This window comes from Grampus griseus, assembly GCF_964374135.1.
Source record: "Grampus griseus genome assembly, chromosome: 8".
NCBI lineage: Eukaryota > Metazoa > Chordata > Mammalia > Artiodactyla > Delphinidae > Grampus > Grampus griseus.
Window position 1 is genome coordinate 43,791,878 of NC_139002.1, and position 23,146 is coordinate 43,815,023.

The window sequence follows — 23,146 nt, forward strand, 5'->3', positions numbered from 1 at the left end:
GCGATGCTGAGCATCCTTTCATGTGTTTGTTGGCAATCTGTATATCTTCTTTGGAGAAATGTCTATTCAGGTCTTCTGCCCATGTTTGGATTGGGTCGTTTGATTTTTTGATATTGAGCTGCATGAGCTGCTTGTAAATTTTGGCGATTAATCCTTTGTCAGTTGCTTCATTTGCAAGTATTTTCTCCCATTCTGAGGGTTGTCTTTTGGTCTTGTTTATGGTTTCCTTTGCTGTACAAAAGCTTTGAAGTTTCATTAGGTCCCATTTGTTTATTTTTGTTTTTATTTCCATTTCTCTAGGAGGTGGGTCAAAAAGGATCTTGCTGTGATTTATGTCATAGAGTGTTCTGCCTATGTTAATAAGTGGTTTTCAAAATAACCACATGCTAGATATGATTTTAGGAATTTATTCTTCTTTAGCATCTTGATAACTCTTTCTTAAATGGGATAGACTTTTTCTTAGATGCCACAAGTGTATTAATTGGTTGAAGCAATGTGCCTCATCTTCCCAGAGAATAAGGAAGTACCAGGTTTTTATTAGGTATTCTCTTCCCTAAAAGCTGATGTACGCTGGTGTCTTGATCCTTCCTGTGGAAGCTTGGAGTACCCTCTACTTTTTGAGTAACCTGACTCTCTTTACTTACTCTCTTTAGCTAGTATGCAACAGGCTAAAGAATGAATAAATTATTATCTGAAATAGAAAAAACAGTCACCAAATTAAAGAATTAGAGCTTGGTTTACACATATTTAATCAAAACTCATCATGATGCTGAATGATTCATTCTTTGATCAGTTTGGCAGTTTATTCAAGTATTTACTGAACTTCACCTGAGTTAGTTTTTCCCTGATTTCATAGCTATGATAATATTTACTTAATTCTGGTCACAAAATAAATACATAATCTGAATTATCTGTTCATTGTGTCAGATATTAATCCAGGTTTAATCTCTAGCAGTAATCTTCCAGTCTCTTCCCAGTACTCACAGGGACATACATGTGCCTGGAGAAGCCTTGCATGGGTACATCACTCATGTTCATGTTGGCAGGGAGCATGGAGGTGCCTGAAGAGCTCCATGCATGTCTTTCAGTATTTTTGCCCACAGCTGCTATTCGCAGGGGCCAGTGATACTTGCTTTTCTGCCTCTTAGGCTTACTGTCTGACTGATACCATTGTTTAAAGGAGACTTACAATGGTTTCTCAACTGGTCATCTGTCTGCAGTTGTTTCCCTAGGTTTCCTTAGCTTTACAAGTATCCTTCTTGTTCTTAGATTTCTTTTCTGATAGTGATGTGATCCATTCTAATATTCAGCAGACATCATGTGACAATCCTTTGTCAGTGTCTAACCCTTGGAGTAGATATACTTTTTGGCATCTGCAGATTAAAGAAATAAAAATCACCCATTGATGCCACACACACCGTATTACGGCCGTTCAGTGTGCAGACTCTGAAGCAGATTGCCTTCCCTGCTGACTCGGTGACCTGGGTGACCTAACCCTCTGTGCCTCAGTTCCGCCTGTGTGAAAGGAGGAAGATAATAATACTTACCACTCAAGCATGATACAAAGATTAAATGAAGTAACAAAATATTTTGAACTGAGCTTGACACAGTGAATACTGCATTTTAGCTGCAGGTGTTATTTATTGCTATTCATTTAAAATTGCATCTAGAATTAACTAGATTTGCATGTTTCCAAACACCATAGGAAATAGGTTGTTCATTTATCTTGCAGGATAGCTTTTATGTCAAGATACTTTCGTCAACCCACCCTTATTAATATTTAGGGAAGTACTATTTATTCAATATTTCTAAATTACTGCGAGATGCTGATGTGAGACACCACCTAGGTGACCACTTAACATCTTTATGAGCTTCAGTTTTCTGAACTATCAAATGAAAATACGCTAATTAAAGGATTCTGGGGCTGAAAATATTTACATAAAATTCTGGATTAAATACAATTAGTTTATTTAAGTTACAGAATATTAACCATTTTCATCTTCCCATAGCTGATTTAATGTCTAGTTTGGCAGAATTTTAGGAGATGCTGGGGGACGTAGAAGGGATAATATAATTCTGTTTGTGCTGTGCCTAGGCAGTGTTGAATTGGTCCAGGAAAGAGCATAGGAGCAAAAACTCTGTGCATGTAGACAATACCCACTTAAAGAATGTTGCGGTAGAAGAGAAAGTTGTGGTAGGGCCAATTAGTAAATACAGGTGGGCAGGGAATCTGTGTGTCTAGACCTAATTCAAACTAATTTTGTATTCATGGTTTTTAATACTCTCATTTTTTCTCTCATTTATATTCATTCTCAGATATACTCTCATTTATTCATTATTGAAGATAACTAAAAGTCAAGGAATTTGTAATTTTGTGACACACAAAGATTTCTAGAAAGCTGAAAGTTTAATCAAACCGTTAGTATGTGTTGCTTTTATTCACAATGCCGTATATCTATTTATATTAAGATTTTTTTTTTTAGTAATTGTTTGAGAGTTTAATTTATTTGTATGTCGCTAAAATTTCAGCAGCTAGATCTGCTTTATAGTAAATGACATTATGTTTTTATATTAATAAACATAGAATTGGCTGCTGAATTCTACCAGATAAGTTTTTGGCACTTACAGATATAACCATATAATTTTTTTAACATCTTTATTGGAGTATAATTGCTTTACAATGTTGTGTTAGTTTCTTCTGTATAAAAAAGTGAATCAGCTATATGTATACATATATCCCCATATCCCCTCCCTCTTGTGTCTCCCTCCCACTCTCCCTATCCCACCGCTCTAGGTGGTCACAAACAACAGAGCTGATCTCCCTGTGCTATATGGCTGCTTCCCACTAGCTATCTATTTTACATTTGGTAGTGTATATATGTCCATGCCACTCTCTCACTTCGTCCCAGCTTACCGTTTCCACTCCCCGTGTTCTCAAGTCCATTCTCTACCTCTGCATCTTTATTCCTGTCCTGCCCCTAGGTTCATCAGAACCTTTTTTTTTTTTTTTAGATTCCATATATATGTGTTAGTATACGGTATTTGTTTTTCTCTTTCTGACTTACTTCACTCTGTATGACAGACTCTAGGTCCATCCACCTTACTACAAATAACTCAGTTTTGTTTCTTTTTATGGCTGAGTAATATTCCATTGTATATATGTGCCACATCTTCTTTATCCATTCATCTGTTGATGGACACTTAGGTTGCTTCCATGTCCTGGCTATTGTAAATAGAGCTGCAATGAATATTGTGGTACCTTTCTCTTTTAGAATTATGATTTTCTCATGGTATATGCCCAGTAGTTGGATTGCTGGGTCATATGGTAGTTCTATTTTTAGTTATTTAAGGAACCTCTATACTGTTCTCCATAGTGGCTGTATCAATTTACATTCACACTACATTACGATTATTCTGATTCTTTTACTGACTCATTGAATATAGACTCCATTTGTGAGAAATACATTTTAAGAGCTAAAATATGGGTTAAGAAGTGACTTATTTGCCCTATATTACATGGTGTCACAGAGTGATATTTACAGAGGATAATGTAGCTGACCTTCTTTAAGTGAGACTCAGCTACACTGGTTAATATAGGCTGATGAATGGACTGTGGTAATTTGGATTGGGAGTGGGTTCTCTAGTGAGCATAGTGTCCCTATAATCTTGAGCATCTTATAGAGACACCTAACAGACAATGAAACGTGGAAAAGGGTGTCTTTTATTTAGGGAAAGAATTCATGAAGAGAACTGACTAGTTCTTGAAATGTGTGTGTACGTGTGTTTTTTAAGGGTAAGCCATTTTTTAAAAAAACGTTACCTGCGATGATGCTGGGGAACGTTGTTCTAAATTATAATCACGCTAATTAGTCACATTCTTACATTCCTGAATTCAAAGGTGACCCATTGCCAAAACCGGGCACATCCATTCTCATCAGAATGTCATAGAAGACATTGCACCATGAAAATTCGCAGAGCAGGAGTAGATGTGTCAGAAATAGATGAGTGAAAAGCAGGAAATGAATGCATACTTAATATAAAGTAAATATTGATTCATAGGTTAGAGGAAAGAAATGGAGATAATGAGCTTAAGTTTTTTTGCTCATTTCTTAGCTGTCATCATCATTATTAACTGTGAAGGCTTTAGGTTTATAATGTATTTAGAATAGAGGGTAGCTATAAATATTCTTATCCTTGTAAATGCAGCTTCGGGATGTAAAACGGTTGAAGACATTTGGCATAATTTCACTCACAAATGACTTGCAACCATGTTGGCAATTAGGCCAGCAAAACATACTCCAATGGCTCTGAAAGTTTAATCATAATACATATAAAAATATTGTGGAAAACAGGAATAAAATGTCACGTATCTCTATTTCGTTCTCATAAAGATCAAATTCTCTGGAATGCTTAAAGTCAGAACTGTTTAGAGAGGGGAATACTATTTATGACAAAATTCAGAGCTCTTTCTTTTTGGCTTGGTTCGCCACCAGAGGACAACTTTGATTATTTGGACAATAAAAGCAATGTCTCAACTTAACGTCATTTCCAATGGGCTGTTTAAAAATGGCTTAAAACAATGATATTGAGTAATATACTTAAATTGCAGAGCCTCAGATGACCTTTCCAGATGTCATCTATTCTCCAAATTGTCTTCCTTTCTCTTCCCAAAGAAAGTTTTGAGTTCCTCTTCCTCCAGAGACCCTCCCTCCCACTTCAGTAATTTTTGTTCAATCTGCACATTTGTAATATATTTGTTACCTGAGTGAAGTTATTCTCATTCATAATAAAAAATAGCAACATTTAACACTTTTTACATGCCAGGATTGTGTTATGTGCTTTATATGCATTATTAATCTTTACCATCCCCTATGAGTTAGGTAGGACCATTTTCCCAATTTTACAAATTTTACAGATTAAGGGACTAAAATTTAAAGGGGTTAAGTGACTTATCCAAAGTCACATGGCAGAGCTGGGTCTCAAACCCAGGTCTGTTTGGCCCCCAAATTATACCTAATTGTGCTATACTGCCTCTCATTTATTCATCTGTCCATTTTTCCATTCTTCAAATATTTATTCAAAAACTACATGCACCAGAAGCTGTCATAATTACTGAAAATACAAAAATGATTAGGACATAGTATATGGCTTTGTGGGACCTAGAGTCCCATTGGGGAAAAGCAGAATCAGAGTTTAATGGAGAAATTAATTATAGCAATATGATAAGTCCTATAAATTATAGAGAAGTACTAAATTCAATCGGAGAAGTGAAGATAAAGTGCCTTCCTGTCTAGGCAATTCATGTAAAGTTTAATTTTCCCTTTGGGGAAAATCTTGACAAGTGCTATGGAACCAGATGAAGAGGCTTTTTATAGATGGAACAAAGAGTATAACAGCATATGGAACCTGAAAGTGGGTGGTTCATTGAGAGATCATATTTCATATTCAGGAGGGAAGTGATAAAGGATAGAGAAAGGCAGATAGATGTCTGAGAATGTTAGGAGGCACAATCAGCAGAATGGGATGACTATTGGACAAAAAGAAGAGGAGGTAGAGGATGAAAGGGTGAGGGGAGGGAAGGGAAGAGGAAGGACTTTAAGGAAGGAATTCAAGCAGTTTCACTTGTATCGCATGCTGGCTTACTGTCCCCGTGACTGAGGACAAGTGGGAGGTCTTTCTGAACATGATTTTTTTCCCCTCTATTTCAAATACAATATTAGCACTACAGGAAAAACTCCCTGTTTCTCCTTTACTCTCACATACAATACTTCTAACACCAGGTACGTGGGAGTTTTTTCCACACCAACCAATTCTTTGACACCAGATGGGTGTCTGGCAATTCAGTTCAATTCTGACACTAACCAGAGTTAGTTGCAGACCCTACAGCTTAGGGGTTCAGTCCCCTAAGATTGCTCACTCCCACTTCAGATGCCAATCACAAGTAGTAAGTTCCCAAGCGTCTTACAGCGTCTGCCCAAATTAGCTACGAATCAGGGTTCCCATGATCCTCTCCTTGGATTCTGTCCTTTGCTCACAGAACTCAGGGAAACGCCTACGGATTTATTATACAATAAAGGATATGAAAAAGCATACAGACGAACAGCCAGATGAAGAGATACATAAGGTGAAGTCTGGAAGTGTCCCAAGTGCAGGAGATTCTGTCCCCAGAGAGTTGGCGTGCACCACCCCCTTGGCACGTAGATGTGTTCATCAACCTGGGAGCTCTCTAAACCCCTTTTTATGGAGGCTTCGTCACAGAGGCATGGTCAGTTATTAACTTCATTTCCAGCTCCTCTCCCCCCTCCAGAGAATAGCGGGGGTGGAGCTGAAACTTCCAAGCTTCTAATCATGGCCTGGCATTTCTGGTGACCAGCTGCATCCTGGAGCCCACCAAGAATTGTCTCATCAGAACAAGAGACCTTCCTAGAATCAGGAAATTCCAAGAATATAGGAACTCTGTGCCAGAGGCTCCTATCATTGAGGAAATTACAAAGGTCTTAGGAGCTCTGTGTCAGGAATAAGAGTCGAAGACTAAATACTAGAATAAAAGATTTTCCTAGTACCCATATGTAGAAGAGTTTAGGAGCTCTGTGTCAGGAACTAGGGATGGGTGGGTAGATAGACAGATAAGTACCTTCCCTCTAGTGTTGCTTTGAGGAACACACAGTGCCTGGCATAATTCTACCTCGTAAAGCTTTGTGATTGATTGTTAAATAAAATGATGTAAAGTACCTGACTTTTTGCAAATGTGAATTCTCATTAGTATCCCCATTCCCAGCTCTATTCTACCTTTTCCCAAAGCTATGCCTCACCACAGGGCAGGGTGGTGAGGTTCTATCCCTTCATTCCAGTCTAGATCCTGCCAGAACGGACGTGTTCTGCCCAACAATGATGGCTCTGGGTGATGGGATCTGATGGCACAGTGATTACTCAGGAAGGGACTCTTTCTATTTTGGGCCTGCTTATGACGGATGCACAGCCGTTCTAGTAGTTTCCACAATCACAGCTAATCATAACCTTCTTCATAATGTACATAATATTAAAGGATTACTTTCTCTCATTTTCTCATCCCTAAACTTAGGTTTTCTTTTATTTAGTAGATAATATTCCAACACCTGGCTGGCAGGAGATCTAAAAAAATTGATATTTTTAGGATTCTTAATTCTTGAATATTTTCGAATCTAGGCAAGCATAATGTCAAAATTAAGCTGATCTATCCATAGATAGTAGGTCCCAGCCCCTGGGCTGGAATTCACAAGTAAAAACCCTGCCATCAGGACTGCAAAAGCAAGTTGGACCACCAAAAAAAAAAAAAAAAACACCAAACAGTTCTACAAAAACTGAGGCATTGCTGAAATTGTGAACATTCTGCTCAGATACACGATAAGTCAAAGAACTCTGTTAGTGCAAGACTAATGGACAAAGAATAAGGATGTCTCCGTGCTGAGTGAGAGAATAACTGGTTCTGGACTCAAATAAGAACTGGTTCAAGGATGGGGCCAAGAAGAACCTGTAGCTGGGAGGTCAGGAAGCTGAAATCTTAGAACAAGTTGAAGAAGTAAACACTTTCTAGGAGATTAAGTTAAGCATATTGGTTGGATTCTCCGTCTAGTGCCTTTGAGACCATTTACTTTCTTTGTTCTACCTCATCCTGCATTCTCAGCTGTCATACATCTTCTCAGGCATCAGCTATTTTTAGTTTTTTAATTTTTTATTTGTCTTTGACTCAGAAATTGTCTATCAGTTGAGAGAGAAAGTGGCCTGAAGTTCTTCCTTTGTTAAAAATCTTAAAATCCTATCTTAACACCCTTGGATAGAAACAACCTCCTTTTTGCATAAGGTGATATATAGCTCCTCAACAATATTCTCAGCTCTAGAAGAGTGAGATATTATCAAAGTTAAGCCATGATTTTAGAAACAGTTTATGAACCTATAGTAAAAATGAATATTAAAAAAGCAGTTAAAAATTAATCTATTCATAATGGTTATGGTAGTATAATTTTGATAATATACTTGTTTTACGGAACTTCTAGCCAAAGAATTTTTCTCCTCGCAGCCCCTAAATTAATTAACGGTTTCTGTTGGAAAATCTTGATTAAATGATTCAGAACTCCAAGAAACAGACATCAGTCAAAGCAGTTTTTCGAACAATGTCGCTTTTATTTATGCATGAGATTGTATTATGTATTAATCACTCACTCGTTAATTACGGAGATTTCTTAGCCCTCTGCTGATGAAGTTTTCTTCCTTAAGTTGTTCCTAAAGTCTAAGCGGTGTGGACCACTACCCACCACCTCCCACCAAGTCTTAACTTAAATGTTAAGGGCTTGCCTGGGTCACCATATTTAAAATCCCCACCTGCGCCAGCTCACTCTCTATCCTCCTACCTGCTCTTGTAGAACCATCAATGTCACATGGGATATTGTTAGAAACACAGACTTTACCCCAGCCTTACTGACCTAGAAAATCTGGGGGTGGAGGCCAGCACTCTGTGTTTTATAGCAAGCCCTCCAAATGATTCTGATGCACACTAGCATTTGAGGACCATTAGAGAAAGATAGAAAGATTTCGAAGACTTTCTCAAGCTTTTTAACTCCCTCCCACTCCTTGTTGTTTTTATTGATATGATTACTTCCTGGGAAAGGAATAGTCCAAAACTGCAACTGTCCTTTCCAGGGAAACAGTTAATCACATTCACCTTTTTCCCAGAAACAACTGTTATATGAAGGATGGCTCTGAACCCTTCCATCCTGCAAAGCAGGAATTTCCAGGAGTTCCTTGATACAATGTGCCCTTTTCATATTTTGTTTTGCCTTTATGTATTATCCCTAACCAAAATAATTTCTAATTGACTGTAATCATTAATATGTGATCATTAAGAAGATGAGCTTTGGAGTCAGTCTTACAAGAAATTTAGTAACGCTTCTTAATAGAAATGTGGCCTTGAGAAAATTACTTAACATTTTGAGTTTTTGTTCCCACCCCAGTAAAAGGGAGATTATACCTTCCTGTAAAGGTTGTTGTGTGAATTAGGAGTGAAGGTGTATATAGAACATTTAGGTAGGTCCTGGGTTAAATTAAATGTTCAATGAGGAGTATCTATTATTATGATACCTTATTTTAGGTTTTGGGAGGTAAGGGTCTGAGATAGTTTTTGATTTTTTTTTTAAATTAGAATCACTTTTAAAGTAAAAGTTAATCAGATGAAGATAACAAAGGCAAATAATTTTCCAGAAATGTACATTTGCATCAGCATTAAATGTATGTAAATTATAATGCTTTATTCTTAATAATAAAATCTAACATTTATCACACACTTACTATGTCCAGGCACCATGATAAAAGTTTTATCAAGTATATTTGCATTCAGCTACATAAAATAGAAACATAGCTAAAAGTGATGAGGGCTTGTTTTTCTCATGTGACAAGAAGTACCAAGGTAAGTGGTGGCTTATATTAATCCAGGGTCAGCATGTTACATCTGAGGTGTCTGCAACTCCCCTTTCCTTCTCTCGATTGCAAGATGCCTCTTTCAGCTTCAGCCATCGTATTCTCTTTCCAGACAGAAGAAAGAAGAGCAGAGGGCATAAAAGGTGCAGGCAAGCTGAGTCAGCGTCCTCCTTTTCAAGGAGCTGCTCAGAACCCCAACCCCAAGCATCTTACTTCATATTACCCTAAAGTGGGTCTTATGTCTTTGTAAGAAAGAGTGGGAAATATAGTCATTTTTTTTTCTTAAGTGGATACATTACTGTAACGCCACCACCAATTGGGAATAAGGGAGAGAAAACAGATAAAGGGTAGACAACCAGTGGTCTTTACCTTGCCTGAATTATCTCATTTAATCCTTACAATAACCAGTGAGGTGTGTATTATTTACATAACCTTCTGTTTACAAAGAGTGTAATTGAGGTACGAAGTGATAGGTAACTTGCTCAAGGTTACATAGCTCCTAGCTGCTGAAGCCATGATTTAAACTCGATTTAGAGCCTACATTCTAATTTACTATATTACTATGTAGTAAACACATAGTTTTATTCATCTTCCTTAAATTTTCTTTAATAGCTCTTTTAAGTTGCAATTTTCCCTCCTACTTGGATTTTAAACGGCTATTTTTTGCTGTTAAAATCTCTGTACTGAAAGTAATTGCTGTGAAAGTTTTGAGAACAGAAAATTTTACCCTACTGTGAGCATTCTCCCCTCTAGTGAATGAGGTTGCAAGTGTATTGTCTCTAAATTAAAGGCAAATGAACGTGTTGAGCATATTTTATTCTTTCAGTACTTCTTTCAACCAAAATTTTTTAGTGCCTATTGTACGCCAGCAACTAGAAATAACAACTGAGCTAAACTATTTTAACAGTGTCCTGGTTTTCCTGGGTTTTTGAGTTAGTAGTAAAACCCAAGGAGGAAATCTGGTGATTCCTAGACAATAGGGCTAGCTGTATTTATAAAAATATGTTTTATTTTTTATGGCATTTTATTGTTTTCAAAGCACTTTCATGTGTAGTATTTTGTTTGTTACACCCATTTATTCTATGAGTTTATCTTATATTTACCTCTTTTTGATTAAAAACCTCTAGTCAATCAAAGAGTAAGCATAGAAGCTAGAATGATAGAAACTTATAGCAGTAGAGTGATTATTTCTTCCTGTCTGAAAAATATTGCAGCTGGTAAGTTGTATCACAGCTGAAATCCAGCATTTTGGGGTTCTGTTATTCCAGAATCACCTAGGGAGGAGAAAAATGATGGCAGAGGAAGGTGAGACAAAACATTAAAATTCATATACTCACAAAATATGGTAATATTACACTTAATTCCCAAAGGCTGTCTAACTTTATAGTTGAGATTTTGTTGATGGTATTTCTGAACTCTTACTTTCTTGGATTATATTTTTAAATATAGTTCTGTGTCATTGTTCTGGTTTTGATTTCAGAGTCTACAGTTATATATATGTATATGACATTACTTGCCTGTCTTCCTTTTCAACCACTTTCTTTTTTTCTGTTGGTATTTAGTGATCATTTTTCTACAATAGTTATTCTCTGTCTCCTGGTAATGCTGATATGAATTATGTATGATTTTATTGGCATTCCTTATTGATCGTACAATTTTGGAGAAGATTCACGTTCAGGTAGCAGACATTACCCTCCAGATCTTGAAATAACTGAATCATCACTTTCTATAAAGTCACGAAGAAGATAATATTCACAGAATACAAAAGAAAGAGGGAAAAGTCTCACTTTATTATCAGCATTAATGGAATTCTCTGGAAAGACGCATTAGAGCAGTGCTTCTCAGACTTTAATGTGTTTACAAACCACCCAGAGGCCTCAATAAAACACAGATTCTGATTCAGTAAGTCTGAGGTTGGATCTAAAATTCTGTCTTCTAACAAGTTCTCATATAAAATTAATGCTATTGGTCCAAGAACCACACTTTGGATGGAAATATACCACATATTAGTCAAAGCCTAATGAAAGGCTTTTCCTTCCTTTCAAGGTCAAATTTTATCACATCTGTAACCAGGGAAGAGAGGAGTGCTCAGCATGCTGTACAGAAAAGAAGAGAGTAGAATAAAGAAGTCTCTTGCCTCATGGTCACCTATCTTTGATAACAAAGGAAAATCTGAAAGCACACCCCACCGAGCTGAATTACCAATGATTAGTAACATAATATCTGTAACAATGTTTTTTCCTTACAGTCTGTTTTATCTGAACTAAGTGTTAACTACAAATATTTTACTTTCGAATAAATTTTCCTCCTATATCTTTATTCTTTAACTTTCAACTTTTTTGTACCCTATCTTTTAGCTGATTCTCTTGAAAAAACCCATGACTCAATTTTATTGTCTTATTTTAGTCTGACAGTCTTTCCCGTTGAGCTGAAGATGTTCGTTCATTTATGTTGAATTACATTCTACAGAATTATTTTGTACTCATTATTTGTCCCACGTTTTCTGTTTCTTCCCCTACCCTCTCTTTTTTTTTTTTTTTTTGCCTGTGAAGACAAGATGCATAATAATGACATTTTACTTCTGTTTCTTAATTGAATTGAGCTCTCTACACTAATGGAAAAGAAATGACAAAACAAAATATAGCATAAATAAATTTGAGGTTTAAGAGTTTATTCACACTAAAATTAGCCAGGAACTAAGCCAGCGAGCTATATACCTTGCTTTCAGCAGGAGATAAGTTGCCATGTGGAAAAAAGAAGAAAGCTAGGAAAGGGATGGAATGATTTGTTTGAGAAAAAGAAATTGTAAAATATTTGCACCTAAATGCAGATAAGTGGACAGAAAATAAAAAGATTTGGTTATCATCTTAATAAATAACATTCCAAATTAAATACAATTTAAAAAATAGCACTCTTTGTTGGAAAGGCTGATGTAGTATAAAAGTCTAAACTAAAGATCTAAACTCAATCTTAAAGTGTTTATTTTAACCGAATATATTCCCTCTAAAAGCTTTCAGAGGTAATTTTATTTTAGTGTGGCTTGCAGATGGGTTTAAATATATGTTGGAATGGGGTGTGAAATTTGGCTAGGTGTTTTACCTGAAGATTCACTAGGGGTTGGTCAGCTTATAATTCATGTTTCCAGTTAACTACCTAGTGTGTGCACAGTTTGAAGAGCTTGGTAGCTTTTCTTTTATATTATTTGAACTAGTTTTTGCATATTAATAAGCATTTCAAGTCACATATTAGCAGATCAAGCCTAAGTTAGCCAGCACAATAAAAAAAAAAAAAATCAAAGGGCAAAAACAAATTCTCCTTAACTTTCTATAGGAACTAATTCCAATAGTGAGGATCCACCTATATGTTTATGTATGTGTATGTGTGTATTTAAGAGTGAAAAATAAACATAATATAGCACACTAGATGCTCAATAATAACCTTACTAGTATAGAAAGCCTAAAAATCTAAGCACACAAACATTAGTAATTTTAATACATGTTTGATATGGTAGGAGATAAAAATAATTGCTTGGGGTCGTAACCCATAAGGAATGTCCTACCTAGATGAATAAGTGAAGTGAATGCTAAAGCCTCTATTTGCTCGTAACATCATATGTATTTATCCCCAAAAGTTAGAGCTGGTTTTAACAGGCCATATGGGTGGTGGACAAGAGATAAGTCCTGGGCTCTGAAGAGGGTTGGAGAGCAGATCAGAGACCCCTGCAAATGGCCCAGTGGATAAACTAGAGATTAAATAGTCGGCTTGGCAGAAGTCAGTCGGCTCCTGACTTATTTTGTCCTTGGTTCTGAAGGGAATTAGAAAAGAAATCTCCCCTGGGGCTTCCCTGGTGGCGCAGTGGTTGAGAGTCCGCCTGCCGATGCAGGGGACGCAGGTTCGTGCCCCGGTCCGGGAGGATCCCACGTGCCGCGGAGCGACTGGGCCCGTGGGCCATGGCCGCTGGGCCTGTGCGTCCGGAGCCTGTGCTCCGCAGCGGGAGAGGCCGCAACAGTGAGAGGCCCACGTACCGCAAAAAAAAAAAAAAAGAAAAAAGAAATCTCCCCTGATATTTAGTAACCACAAGCTCCCTCTCACTTGAGTTGAAACACTGAATTCACAATATGTATATAGCCCACTAAACACAGAGACAAAAATTTAGTTTAAAGTGATTCCAGATTCACGGCATCCTTTGGTGGCCTGGAAGAGGAAAATGAAAATACTCTTTTGGAGGGACACATTTTAATCCTCAAAGTATTCCTATACATGAGGCACCAAAGAGCTCGTATTTTGTAAAAAATGAAACATATCACATGTTAGTAAAAATGTATATTTAAAAAGTATAAAGCAAATGTTTAATATGTCAAAAGAAATAAAGGAGAGTATTAAAATAATGATTAAGAGACAAAGGACAATCAAATTTCTCAAAACACTTTTGAAAAAGAGCCAATAGACCTTCTAGAAGTGAGAGATACAATATCATAAACTTGAGCAGTTTATCACAGCCATGGAGAGAATAATGAATTGTCAAGTAGAACTGAAATAATTATCCAGAATGCAACACACAGAGACAAAGCCATGGAAAATATGAAAGAAAGGTTGAGGTATGGTGGATGGAGTGAGAGGTTCATGCATTCCTTTACATTAGAGGTTCAAAAAGAGAAAAAGAGAGAGTGAAGGAGATGTAATATTTGAAGAAATAATAGCTCAAATTCAGGGATATCAATGAATCTCAAGCAACATAATAAAAATAAATTCACCCTAGGAAAAATCGTAATTTACTTACAGAAAGGTAAAAGCAGAGACCAACACTTAACATAAAAGTAGTCAAAAAAAAAAAAAAAAGAGGGGAAGAAACAAAAAGTTGGACAAACAGTACAGGTGATATTGTGGTACGTAATTCAACATCACTGAACTAAATTCTACAGTTCAAAGGAAAAGGCTGTCAGACTGGAATAAGAAAATGAAACAGGGCAATAAGCTGTTTTCAAGAGATTTGCTCAGAACATAAAGGTAAAGACAGGCTGAAAAGTTAAAGAAGGTGAAGAATACAGCAGAGAAATTCTAACCAAAGAAATATTGTTTCAGATAAAATAGACTTTAAGGTAAAAATATTTTCAGACATAGAGTTAATATTCAGTGAAAAAAAGGTTCAATTCATTATTTCTCTGGTTGAAAGGATTAGAATGAACTCCTTTTTTAAGAAGACAGTTTTGATTTTTTTGGTTTCATAAATAGAAATGGAGTTCATTCTGGTGGTCAATATAAACCACTTCTTAGATGTGTGACCTTGAGGAAATATTTAAACTTCTAGAACCTCAGCTTCCTAACTGAAGAAGTAGAATAATACCACTTAACTCTTGTTTAATAATTACAAATAATTCATCTAAAGCATGTAGCACTGTGCCAGTCACATAGCTCTATTGACGTCAGAATAGTCAAGGAAAAAGCTGTTGGTTTTACATTGTAGTATCTTTACATAAACAGAAAGATTAGGCCTATAAATTTATTTTGGTTAGAAAAATAATCTTTGGGCTGTCTAATTTAGTTCAAAGATAGCTATTCTCTTATAAAAATCTCACTACCCCAGAGGCTTGTTATATTCCGAAATTTCATTAAAAATAACATTTCCTTTGACATCAACCCAGATAGAATATGTGGAGGAATGTCCATTTTTGCCAAACACAGGATTGATCTGAGATCAAATCAGAACTTTATAGAGATGTGTTTTGTAAACTTTAAAACACTATAAAGTTGTTCAGTTTTATTATCCACTTAATGCCAACTAAGAAAAAGTATTTTTTTTACCTTTATATACTGTATTTTTAATTAAATTGCTAGGTTTTTTAAAATTTTAATTTTTTAATTTTTATTTATTTTATTTTTGGCTGTGTTGGGTCTTCGTTGCTGCGCACAGGCTTTTCTCTGGTCGCGGCGATCAGGGGCTACTCTTGGTTGCGGTGCGCGGGCTTCTCATTGAGTTGGCTTCTCTTGTTGCAGAGCACGGGCTCTAGGCACACGGGCTCAGTAGTTGTGGCTCGCGGGCTCTAGAGCGCAGGCTCAGTAGTTGTGGTGCACAGGCTTAATTGCTCTGGATCTTCCCGGACCAGGGCTCAAACCCATGTCTCCTGCATTGGCTGGCAGATTCTTAACCACTGCGCCACCAGGGAAGCCCTGGACAGTTACTATTTTTTAAGAAAGTCTTTTTTTGTAATAGTAAAAAAGCTTTAAAATGGCAGTGTTTTATATATATGGGTCTTTTTTTTTTAACATAAAGATATCTGGAACTAGGCAGTCCATAGAGGGTATGGCAATTTTATAGTCATCATAAGTGTTTAGACCATCAAGTCAACATTTCAGGCACCAGGAAGGAGGAAAGAAGGGAACAGGGATAGAGATGCAACTTTCAACTGAGACAGCTTCCTTCAAGGAACCTTCCAGTTTTCCTAACTACACTTCCATTTATATCACATTAGGCATAACATAGTCACACAACCGAAATAGATGCAAGACAGTCTGGGAAATGTCGTATTTTGGCTGGGCACTTTGCTTCCCTAAATAACGTTAATGTTTTTTTACTAAGCAAGAATGAGACCTAAATGTCCATCGACAGATGAATGGATAAAGAAGATGTGGTATACATATACAATGGAATATTACTTAGCCATGAATAATGGCTCAGAATGAAATAATGCCATTTATAACAACATGGGTGGACCTAGAGATTATCATACTAAGTGAAGTAAGCCAGACAAAGACAAATATCATATGATACTGCTTATATGTGGAATCTAAAAAAAATGATACAAATGAACTTATTTACAAAACAGAAATAGACCCACAGACATAGAAAACAAACTTATGGTTACCAAAGGGGAAGCGGGGGAAGGGATAAATTAGGAGTTTAGGATTAACATATACACACTACTATATATAAAGTAGATAACCAACAAGGACTTACTGTATAACCCAGGGAACTATACTCAATATTTTGTAATAACTTATAAGGGAAAATAATCTGAAAAAGAATAGATATATGTATATGTATAACTGAATCACTGGAAACTAACACAACATTGTAAATCAACTATACTTCAATCAAAAAAAAAGCAAGAAAGAATGGGAGGATGAATATTGAATGAACGATTTTCAAGTTTCATTGTAGTTAAGAAGGATTTCACACACATACACACACATACATTTGAATATACAATCACAAGTAGAGTAATCAGAGATTCCTTTGAGAGTGTGCTCTGGCTATTTCTATACTAATCAACCTAACCAGGGCAAGAAGAGGGACAGGGTTAATTTCTTTTCTGTTCACATGGTAAGCGTTTCAGGAAATATTTCTGCTGCTATCTTTACCATGGAGAGTAATATTATTGAATTTAGACACAATAAAACAAGATATTTTAATTTAGTCCAATATAGTAATAAAATAGATCAAAGCCTTAACTAGTCCTTAGCTAACTATCATGGTCCTATATACATTTCCCTACACTTTAAATGAATGTTTCCCTCAAAATACCCATGCTTTGAAACAGATGTGCTTGTGTTAATATTGACAGTTCATAAACAACACTTCTTGTTCCTTTAAGCTTATCACTATGAGAAACAATGAAATGAGGCCCGAGCCATCACAAAGCCTAGACACTAGATTTATCATGTTTGCCACGTATTATAGAAATTTAATTTAACTCATTTTCATTTTTTCCACCTTTGTCTGCCTTGTCCACAGGCTCTACATTGATGGTCCCTTTGGAAGTCCATTTGAAGACTCACTGAACTATGAGGTTAGCCTCTGCGTGGCTGGAGGCATTGGAGTAACTCCTTTTGCATCAATACTCAACACTCTGCTGTATGTCATTTTGATCCATTATGTTAGTCCAAGTAGAGAACTGTCAATATTTCAGACAGCTCTCTTTCAGTAAGAAGTAATTCCTTCCAGAATTCTTTTACTTATTGTTCAAGGAACTCCATTTACTGACTGATAAGGGGAATAACTGAGTGATTCTCAATACGTGGTCTATGGCTTTCAGCGTGTTCTCTTGTAGAATAACGTCAGTATCACAATTATGCATTCCTCTGTCCTTTTCCTCTGTTAAAGTCATTCCACCAGCCTCTGTTTCTTTACTTTCTCATCAGGGGCAAGTGGCATTACTAACGCATTTAGTCAACAAATATTTTTGAGCACCTATGTGCCGATTCATCTTATAGTTTCTGGTAATACAGCAATGACTAAAGAGAGTCTCTGCCCTTAAAACGTTTACATTCAAATGGGGCAGGAAGAAAATAAACCAGTGAAAAATTCATAAATAACATTATTTCAGAAAATATTAGAACTATGATGAAGAGAATAGAGATTAATGGGATATAGAAATAAAGGGCCCGGGTTATTTTAGAAGTATGGTCAGGGAAAACCTTTCTGAGGAGATGACAAATGAGCACATCATTCCTTGGTCTGTTACTCAGCAAATTTATAACCGACTGAAGAATAAAAATTTCAAAGGTAAGATTGCTTAACCAGGATATACTTATTCAGTTATTTTAGTTCTAGCATTATAAGCAAAAATGAATGGACAGTAATTGTCATGAAACCCACAAACAAAATCTATTCTGTTCACTTTTCAAGAAAATACAATTTGCATTAAAAGTTTGTTTTATGAAGTACTAAAAAAGAAATAATAAGTTGAAGTGATACTTGATATAAATCTGGGACTTTTTGAAGGTTCTTCGAAAAATAACTATATTCCAAACCAGAAATTGTTTCTGAAAACGTTTTGCAAGTTATTTGGACACCTAAAGTTTAAAAAAAGGAAGAATACTTTCTTAACCTCAAGCCTACTTCGTAATTATAAGGAGGAATCCAGACTTGGAATTGTGAGTTGCTAGAATGAATTACATAGTAGGTGGTTGTGAAATCTCTTTCTTTAACAATTATTAAGAAGGGGGTAAAAAACGAACTTTCTGGAATGGTTTTGGCTCATTTTGCCTGGAAGCCAGGGCAAGATGACCATTGGAGCCCTGTTGAGTGATAGAATTCACTGAAAATAGAGAACTTTCTTTTCCTGAGATGCAGAGCTGATATTATTCTAATTCAGGAGTTTAGTTTATTGCCTTCAAATGGAAATGGGTGATATGCATATAATATCCACAAGCATGAACACTTAAATTCATGGAGTATATCATATCTTTGAGTCAGTATATTACATTTTAAATAAATTTGGGAGTTAAAGTAAGTGGTATGTCAGATGCTAGAATGTAAATGACTGTTTTTTCTATAGGTTGCTTACTAATGAGAAGCAAAATTTCAAGTATATAGGGATTCTTAATTTTTTTGCCATCATAATCACTATCATGTTATTTTAATTTTAAAGGGATGACTGGAAACCATACAGGCTTAGAAGACTGTATTTTATTTGGGTGTGCAGAGACATCCAATCCTTCCGTTGGTTTGCAGACTTACTATGTGTGTTGTACAACAAGGTAAAATTAGGTTTGTTTTTACTTTTGCAGCTTTCTAAATTTAAAATAAATTATTTTATTTCAAATTGTAAAAGTAATAAGTGCTCACTATAGAATAAACCAGAAGATATGCAGATAAGTAGTGAGGAGGAAAAAAAATCCCTTAAACTTAAAAAAAAAAAGAGGTGACCTCTGTTAATAATTTGGTACACATCTTTTCAGATATTGGTATCTGTGAATTTGTGTGTGTATTTAGAACATGTTTTAACATGGAATGTTTTAACATAGAAATGTATGCATATGGCTGGTGATGTATGCATATAGGGTACATATGCATGCAAATGGGAATGCATATGAGATTGTGACAGAGGACAGATAGAGGAAAACATCAACAGGCAATTACTATTACACCTTTGATCCTTTGTTCTAGTAGCTCTTTTTTTTATATAAATTTATTTATTTTATTTATTTATTTTTGGCTGCATTGGGTCTTCATTGCTGCACGCGGTCTTTCTCTAGTTGCAGGGAGCAGGGGCTACTCTTCGTTGCAGTGCGTGGGCTTCTGACTGTGGTGGCTTCTCTTGTTACAGAGCACGGGCTCTAGGCGCACAGGCCCAGCAGTTGTGGCTCACGGGCTTTAGAGCACAGGCTCGGTAGTTGTGGCGCACGGGCTTAGTTGCTCCGCGGCATGTGGGATCTTCCCGGACCAGGGTTTGAACCCGTGTCCCCTGCATTGGCAGGCGGATTCCCAACCACTGCGCCACCAGGGAAGCCCCTCTAGTAGCTCTTAGCTCTTATCTCTTATCTCCACCTTTGATATTCCAAGTTGGATCATCAGCAGACTTTTGGCACAGTATACAGAATTTCAAAAATCCCAAATTCTAAGTTTTATTCCTTACAGAGATAAAAAGCAGGCATTTTCGTCTATCCTACATGTAATCTGTTACTTATCTATTAATGTATCTATCTTTATTTTTTAAGTTATTCAAGTAATACACATATGCATCTTTGCTACAGATTTTTCTAATAATCCACATGAAGCAAAATCCCCACCCAGTCTTTGTAACCAGATGTAACTCAAGAGCATTCTATACATTCTACCATACTATTTGTATTGTTCTGCACATTGCTTTCTATAAACTTATTACTATCTAACCAGGCACAAAAGGACAACTGTTGTGTGCTTCCTCTTATATAAGGCACCTAGAGTAGTCTAATTCCTAGTGACAAAAAGTAGAGTGGTGGTTGCCAGGTTTCCAGGAAGGAGAAATGAGGAGTTACTGTTTAATGGACACAGAGTTTCAGATTGGGAAGATGAAGAAGTTCTGAAAATGGATTGGTGGTGATGGTTGCACAACAATGTGAATGTATTTAATGCTAATCAACTGTATACTTAAAAAAACAGTTAAAATGATCAGTCTTATGCTATGTATATTTTACCACAATAAAAAAAAAAAGTGCAGATTTCTGGGATTCACCAAGGGCCCGCTAAATCAGGAGAAAAAAAAAAGGGAGAGATGAGAAGCCATTGAATGGATTTGAGCATACTTATATGATTGTAGATCATCTTGAGAGTGTGTGTGAATATACCAAGCTTCGGGGTACTGCAGTTTCTAGAGGGGCAGAAGATGAGTGATAAGTCAGTAAAGGAGATTGGTCAGAGTGGCCAGTGAGATAGTAGGAAACCAAGAGGTAGTTCTGTCCTTGAGGAAAGGGAGGAAAAATCTTTCAAGAAGAGCATCATCGTGGGTATTTTTTCTAGGTTAATGCCTGAAGCTGGACTTCCTGAGTTGGAGGCTCTGAGGACTTTGGGAATGAATTTAAATTTTTAATATATACTAAAAAAATGTCCCCCAAGGAGGCTAAAATAATTTACATTTCCACCAAAGAATATAAGAGAAATTTATTCCAAACATTATATTACCAATCTTTCAAATTTCTATCCATCTCTTAAACAGTGGCATCTCTAGTTTTCCCTGAATGCTAGTGAGACTGAACTTCTCCCCCTATGCTTATCAACCACTTGTATTACTTCTCGGATTTCCTAATTCTACCTTTGCCTGTTTTTCTAGTTTAAAAAAATTGTTTTGAACTGATAGAGAGCCTATACTTTTTTTAATAAAAGGCTATAATTGGATCCAAGATGTGGAAAGGCACATTTGAATGATAGATGCTTTATAAGGCAAGTAGCAGGGCAGGAAAGGAGTAAAGGAAAGAAAAAAATATAAATGGCTGGACATTCGAAGTAGTTCAATCTTAAGATTTCTTCTCAAACTTTTTGGTGGATATGCCTTACCCTTAGGATTCCATGGAGTAAATAATATAAAAGCTTAAAACTAGTGTAAATAATGTGGTGATGATTATCTCTACACACACCTCTGTATACCTGTTTCGATTTTTCACATCAAGGGGATGAACAGTGGTCCTGCAATTGTGCCTCTGAGGAAGATGTTAAAAAGAAGTCTTTTTTTATTTTCTGTGTTTGCAACTGAGTTACCAAGTTCAGTGTGTTTGTGTGTGTGTGTGTGTGTGTGTGTGTGTGTGTGTGTTTCTTTAGTAGATACTATTGCTTGTTTTCAATGACAGATAAGTTAAAATGGAGACATTGAAATCATTAAATACATTATTTAAGTCTGCATACTTCTCTCTGGAGGCTGTGGGCATCAAACACGTTATTTTTTTTCTTTTTGTTTAAATTAATTTTTATTGGAGTATGGTTGATTTACAATGTTGTGTTAGTTTCTACTGCACAGCAAAATTAATCGACTATACATATACATATATCCTCTCTTTTTTGGATTTCCTTCCCTTTTAGGTCACCACAGTGCATTAAGTAGAGTTCCCTGTGCTATACAGTATGTTCTAATTAGTTAAGAGAAAAACAAATATTGTATATTAACGCATATATGTGGAATCTGGAAAAATGGTATAGATGATCTTACTTCCAAACAGCAGTTATTGATGCAGGAGTTATTGGGGTGATCTCAGAGGAGCATCCTGGTAGACATTTAAGACAAAAGTCAATGCAAGCCATGTGTTTTGTGAGGTGCTATCCATTACTGGCACCTGGAAATTCCTGTTTCCTCACAATTAAAATTCATAAACCCTGATTCAATTCCTGAAGGGCATTAAAATGACTTTAGTGTTTGGGTATAACTTGAGGCAGCTGTGGTATGGAATTTAATGATTATATTTTAAGACTATTATGATAAGAGAATCATCACTTATCACTTTAAAAGTAAAATGTGTTTTTATTGGGATTTTATAACTTAGAGTTTCCACCTGTCAGAAAATGTATAGTTTTAGATCCAGAAGAAACCTGTAGGATAATGTCATTCAACTCTATCATTGTCCTGATGAAGAAACTGAGGCCTTTATAAGTTGAGTAACTCCCTGGAAATCTCAAGGTTAGACAGTGATGGCAGTAGAAACAAGTCTCTAGCCACCTGCCAGGTGCCCTTACTATTATAAAGGGTGCCAGAGGAGTGATGTAACCTCACTTAATTACCCTCTATTTGAAAAATGACTTATTTTGCATTTCTGAACCTTCTATTTGGAGCCCCAATATATATTCATTAAAAAATTATTACTTTCACACTCTGTAAAAACAGTACTTGAAATCAATTGATCCTTTTTCTGCAATAAGGTCCAGCAAAGCCATACCATCTCCAGCAAACCTACTATGCCCACTGATGCTCAAGAGATAGTTTGGCTGTTGAAGCAGTGCTGGTCTCTTCTAAGCCTTTCCTCAGGTTCTACACATCAGATACTCATCTCTGTTCTCCAGAGCACACCATGGTTATTGTGTTCCTTGCTTCTCTTCTACTTCTTGTTTTTTTTACTTTTTGACTCCTTTTCCTTATCTTTCAGCATCTCCTTATTTCAGGGTGGTGAAAGGAGGCCTTAAGAAGAATAATATTTTTTTAAATGTAGATTTCAGAAGTCAGGATTCAGTCAGAACTAGGCCAGAGTCATTATTAGCAGATTCATTTTTGCCTTCTGGTAAAAGGAAGCCTACGGGGACAAAACCCTTTTACCCCCTTTGTTGAATTCATTTTTCTTCAGATATTTTTCTTTGTCAGTTTATTTTTCAAGATTTCAAAATGTTTGAGAGCTTTTCCAGACTATTTTATTTTGGCAGGTATATTTGCTGCCTCATACATTTTTATACAAGGGAAACCAGTGCTGAATAGGAAGAAGGTAGGAACTGGAACCAGGTTTTGTTTGTTTTGTTTTT

The 23,146-nt window shown here is 36.2% G+C and overlaps 1 protein-coding gene across 1 annotated transcript in view; it reads left to right on the plus strand.

The window, feature by feature from the left end:
• NOX4 (NADPH oxidase 4) overlaps window positions 1–23,146 on the plus strand; it is a 149,277-nt gene that overhangs the window by 111,805 nt on the left and 14,326 nt on the right. Inside the window, exons 14-15 of the mRNA XM_082660474.1 lie at window positions 17,183–17,302; window positions 18,822–18,930. Of these exons, the coding sequence (XP_082516600.1) occupies window positions 17,183–17,302; window positions 18,822–18,930 (229 nt within the window). The remainder of the gene's footprint in view (window positions 1–17,182; window positions 17,303–18,821; window positions 18,931–23,146) is intronic.